At 54.4% G+C, this 4,997-nt stretch overlaps 1 protein-coding gene across 1 annotated transcript in view; it reads right to left on the reverse strand.

Annotated features, from left to right (window-relative positions):
* Nucleotides 1–4,997, reverse strand: part of Casc1 (cancer susceptibility candidate 1) — a 21,544-nt gene that overhangs the window by 853 nt on the left and 15,694 nt on the right. The window contains exons 10-13 of the mRNA XM_013025069.1: nucleotides 4,556–4,712; nucleotides 3,018–3,232; nucleotides 1,750–1,917; nucleotides 381–494 (exon numbers count right to left, since the gene is read on the reverse strand). Coding sequence (XP_012880523.1) covers nucleotides 381–494; nucleotides 1,750–1,917; nucleotides 3,018–3,232; nucleotides 4,556–4,712 — 654 coding nt within the window. The remainder of the gene's footprint in view (nucleotides 1–380; nucleotides 495–1,749; nucleotides 1,918–3,017; nucleotides 3,233–4,555; nucleotides 4,713–4,997) is intronic.

Genomic DNA, 4,997 nt, shown 5'->3' on the forward strand with positions numbered 1-4,997 from the left:
CCGGGCTGGGGAGTCGGGGGTCTCGGCCTTCCGGCCTCGACCTCGGCCCTCAGCCCGCTGAGCAGCCGGGCTGGCCGCGGGAGCCACGGGCGCCGGCGACACTGGACACGGGCGGACACTGCGAGTGGTAAGTGGCCAGACGCCCCCCTCCGAGGACTTGGGGTTCATGCTGGCTGGTAAGTGGCCAGACGCCCCCCTCCGAGGACTTGGGGTTCATGCTGGCTGGTAAGTGGCCAGACGCCCCCCTCTGTGGACTCGGGGTTCACCGCTGGCTGGTAGGTGGCCAGACGCCCCCCTCTGTGGACTCGGGGTTCACCGCTGGCTCAGTGTCCGGCCTGTCCTGTGACGTGCGGGGTCTCGGGCCTGCGTGGCGCACCCACCTTAAACACCACCTTATGCGAGTCGCACACCGCGTTCCACTTGCTCCAGCTGAAGGCGAAGGCCGGGCTCAGCAGGGCGATCTGTCGGTAGGCCTTGACCTCCACCAGGGCCACCTGCGGACAGGACACAGCACACACCCCGAAGGGCCCCCTGAGTCCCCTCCACCGTGGCCCCCGTGAGCTATTCTCACACGAGGACCCATTTGCTCATTCAGTTGTTGTTGTTGGTCGTGGGGCCTGAACTCAGGGCCTGGGCACTGTCTCTGCACTCTTCAGCTCAAGGCTGGTGCTCTACCACTTGAGCCACAGCACCACTTCTGGTTTTCTGGTGGTTTATTGGAGATCAGAGTCTCACGGACTTTCCTGCCCAGGCTGGCCTCATCTCTGATTCTCAGAGTGCAGCCTCCTGAGTGGCTGAGATTACAGGCAGGAGCCAGGGGCGCCTCACTGGTTTTATATGTGTGTGTATATGTTTGTTTTAGCCTATGCATTTATGTGCACACTGGTGGCTATATAATTATCCCCATTAAGAGAATGCACAGGTTTATTTACCCTTTTCAGACACCTTCTGCCAGGCCTGGTGGCTCAGGCCTGCAATCCTAGCTACCCAGCAAGGTAGAAGCCAGCCTGGGCAGGAAAGTCTGTGAGCTGCTCCCCTCCCCTCCCAGCTGTGGCTCAAGTGATAGAGCACTAGCCTTGAGCAAAAACACCCAGGGACAGTGTCCAAGCCCTGAGTTCAAGCCCCAGGACTGGCACCCGAAAGGAAAGAAGGGAGGGAGGGAGGGAAAGAGAAAGAGAGAGACAGGAAGGAAGGAAGGAAAGGAAAGAAAAAGAAAATAAACCTTCCACCCATCTAGCCACACAAAAGGAAAGAAATGATACAAAATGAGGATCTCAGGACATTTTTGCATTAAGCTTGCTCCTTTGGTGAATATGAAGACCATACGTATGTATACTGGTTTAGTGCCATTCAGCTGAGTGAACTCTGAATTTCTGTTCTTCTTGCTTATTCTTTCCTTCCTTCCCAAATATAACCCACATAGAACTCACGATATCAAACAGGTGCGACACCAGCTTGTCATCCAAGGCTTGTAGAGTGAGAGGAGGACAGTTCAAAGCCAGCCTGGACAGAAAGGTCCCCAAGACTCCATCTCCAAGACAACTAGCAAAAAGCCAGCCCGGAGGCATGGCTCAGGTGGAAGAACACCAGCCTACCACGCCAAACAAGCACAAGGCTCTGATTTCAAATCCCAGTACTGTTAAAAACAAACAAACAAGACCTACAAACCATGGTATAGCTAAAGGCAACAAAGTTCAGTGCCTGCCTGCACGCTGAATGTTCTAATAAGTTAGAGAGATTCGCGCTTGCCTTATTGTTGATAATCACGTATAGATGAGAGTATTGGGTCGGGAAGATATTCAGCCCAACTTCTTTCAGCGCAGTAATGAAGGGGATCAGAGCCAGCCATTTGCCCTTCAGGTTGGAAACTGGCCTTTGGTCTTTCAGCTTGACTGAAGATAGCATACAGAGGTTTTCCTAAGTTTAAACGAGAAAAAAAAAAAAAGCAGCTTTAATTTTAAAAACCTTCAATGATAGCTGTGCTACTGCTCCAGGCTCGGCTTCGGAATAGTTATTATTATTGCTGCTATTTTATTTCTTTTGTTTTTTGGTTGGTCGTGGGGCTTGAATTCTGGGCCTGGGCGCTGTCCCTCAGCTCTTCAGCTCAAGGCTAGCGCTCTACCACTTGAGCCACAGCGTCACTTCCGGTTTTCTGAATGGTTTATGGGAGATCAGAGCCTCATGGGCTTTCCTGCCTGGACTGGCTTTGAACCCCGATCCTCAGCTCTCAGCCTCCTGAGTAGCTGGGATGCCAGGCGTGAGCCCCGGGGCTCGGCTGGGCTGTGTGTTTTGTGACAGAGAGGCTTCTCAGAGGGAGAGCCGCCTCACAGGGGGCTCCAAGGGCTCTCTAAGGGACCAGGGGTCTCCTTAGGGTGTGCCAGGCCCAGGCTGGTAGGCTGGTCCCTGACCTATCCCCAGGGAATGTAGGCTGCACCATTTACGGAGGAAGACCTACTCGCCTGAGTCACTCATCAGCCATAGCTCACGGACTTCTCTGCCCCAGCTGGCTGCCACGAAGATTAAGTGGTACTGCTCTCCCCAGACCCCCGTTAGAAACGGGGCATTTCCCGCTCAAGGGATACTTCATATGCACTTATAGAGTTGATACATACAGATATATACACGTCTAGATAAATGTGCGCGTGTGCGTATGTGTCTCTGTGTGCTTGAACTGAGGGCCTGGACCCTGGCTTTAGCTTTTTCATTCAAGGCTAGCTCTCTGCCACTTGAACCACGCCTCCATGTGTAGCTTGTGGTTTTTTTGGTCTGAGACCAGGACTCGAACTCGGTAACTCGGCAACACTTCTCTTGCTCATCAGCTAGCGCCCTACCAACTGAGCCACGCCTCCAACCCCCCCACGGCTCGTGGCTCGTGGCTTGTGAGTGTTCTCACAGACTTTCCTGCCCGGGCTGCCTCTGAACGGTGGCCTTGGGATCTCAGCCTCCTGATGGCGGGGTTCTGTCCTGTGTAGAGCAGGGCTCACTCACTCGCTCCTGCCAGCCCGTGGCAGTCTTACCTTGACGTGGATCTGGAACTCGGTGAAGGCCGTGGTCACCGTCAGGAGGACTCTGTTCAGGTCCAGAGGCACCATCTCCCAGGACAGGTAGGGCATGTTTATGTGAGTGTCTTGGACCAGGGTGAAGGGGCCGGGCAGCTCCAGGCTGAAGGACAGGAGCTTGTCTTCCTCTTTGTAATACACGTCGCTGATGCCGCCCTTCTTCCAGCCCTGACCTTGAGAATGACGGGACGGGGGCATTGCGCTCATCAGAGAGCGCAGGCGTAAAACTGCCCGGGCTTTTCCCGGTGTGTGAGGCGGCCTGCTCTGGGTAGGGCTTTTCTCTCCTGCCGGCACTGGGACTTGAATTTAAGGCCTCAAACGTTCCCTCAGTTGTTGTGGGTTTTTGTGTTTGGTTGGTTCTGGGGCTTGAACTCGCAGCCTGGGCACTGTCCTTGAGCTCTTTGGCTCAAGGCTACTGCTCTACCACGTTGAGCTTCCCCAGGCTGGCTTTGAACCTGGATCCTGACATCTCAGCCTCCTGATTAGCTGGAATTACAGGCTCTGCCGCTTGAGCTACAAAATCCGTTTAAAAACACAACTTGTGTTCATCTCTGTCAAAAGCACATAAGAAGCTGAGCAAAGCAGCTCACGCCTGTAATCCCAGCGACTTGAGCGGCTGAGATGTGAAGATCAAGGTTGGAGGTCAGTGTGTACAAAACGCGATGGAGACACCCCATCTCAACCAGTAAGACGCTAGGTCTAATGGGGTCCACTTTCCATCCCAGCTGCTCGAGAAGAATAAACTGGAGGATGTGATCCAGCCCAGGCCAGAGAAAAAAGTTCCTATTAAAAACAAAACAAAAAGGCAAAGGGTGTGGTTCAGCGTGCAGCGTCTGCCGAGCAAGCAGAAGGTTCTGAGTTCAAAACCCAGTATCTCAAAAAAGAAAAAACAGCAGCAGCGAAAGTTGGCATAAAAAGACGCAAGAAAGAAAAATCCTGGTTTATGTAAGGATTTGCCACCTTGTCTTTTCCTTGCTTTCTTTCCCTTCCTTCCCTCCCCCTTCCTCTCTCCTTCCTTCCTTTTTTTGCCCGATCTGGGGTTTTGAACTCAGGGCCTGGGCGCTGTCCCTGAGCTTCTCTGGCTCAAGGCTGGTGCTCTACCACTTGAGCCACACCGCTACTTCTGGCCTGTTCTCTGTGGTTTATTGGACATAAGCATCCACAGATTTTCCTGCCTGGGCTGGCTTTGAACTGCGATCTTCAGATCTCGGCCTCCTCAGGAGCTAGGCTGACAGGAATGAGCCACCCATGCCCAGCTGCTTGCTTGCTTCTTTCCTTCCTGTTATCCGACCAGTGCGAGGGTTTGAACTCGGGGCCTGGAGCTCAAGGCCTGGGCTCTACATGTACAGCCACAGCTCCACTTCTAACTCGAGTCTCGTGGACTTTCCTGCCCTGGCTGGTTGTGGACCATGATCCTCCCGATCTCAGCCTCCTGGGTAGCGCCAGCTCTGGTGTAATGACACGGGGCTCAGCGCCAGGGTGGAGCGCCACTGTACCTTCGGCGTCCCACCTGACCACCATCGGCTCTTCGAAGAAGATGACGTTCTCGGGGAGCTGCAGGGTGATTTCGATGGGCGGAAAGGCGTTCTCCGGATCCAGCTCTTCCACCGACTCAGGAGGATACGTGAAATTCTGTAATCCTCCTCTGAGCAGCTGTTACAAAGGATCACAACAGCAGCGCGTTAGAAGAGCAGTGGGCACACACACACACACACACACACACACACACACACACACACGGACGGCGCTGGGGAGATAGAGGCCCTTCCCCTGGCTGGTGAGTTGTTCGCAGGAGCGGGCAGGGTCACTGACTCGTTCCTGACCAGACTCGCCCCATCCCATCCCTCCCCCTCCTCCCCAATCAGTCCTCTCTCTCCCCACGACTCCATGGTCACGAGTGGACCCATGAATTCCCATCACGGCCCATCTCCTTCACCC

This window comes from Dipodomys ordii, unplaced genomic scaffold (assembly GCF_000151885.1).
Source record: "Dipodomys ordii isolate 6190 unplaced genomic scaffold, Dord_2.0 Scaffold81, whole genome shotgun sequence".
Taxonomy (NCBI): domain Eukaryota; kingdom Metazoa; phylum Chordata; class Mammalia; order Rodentia; family Heteromyidae; genus Dipodomys; species Dipodomys ordii.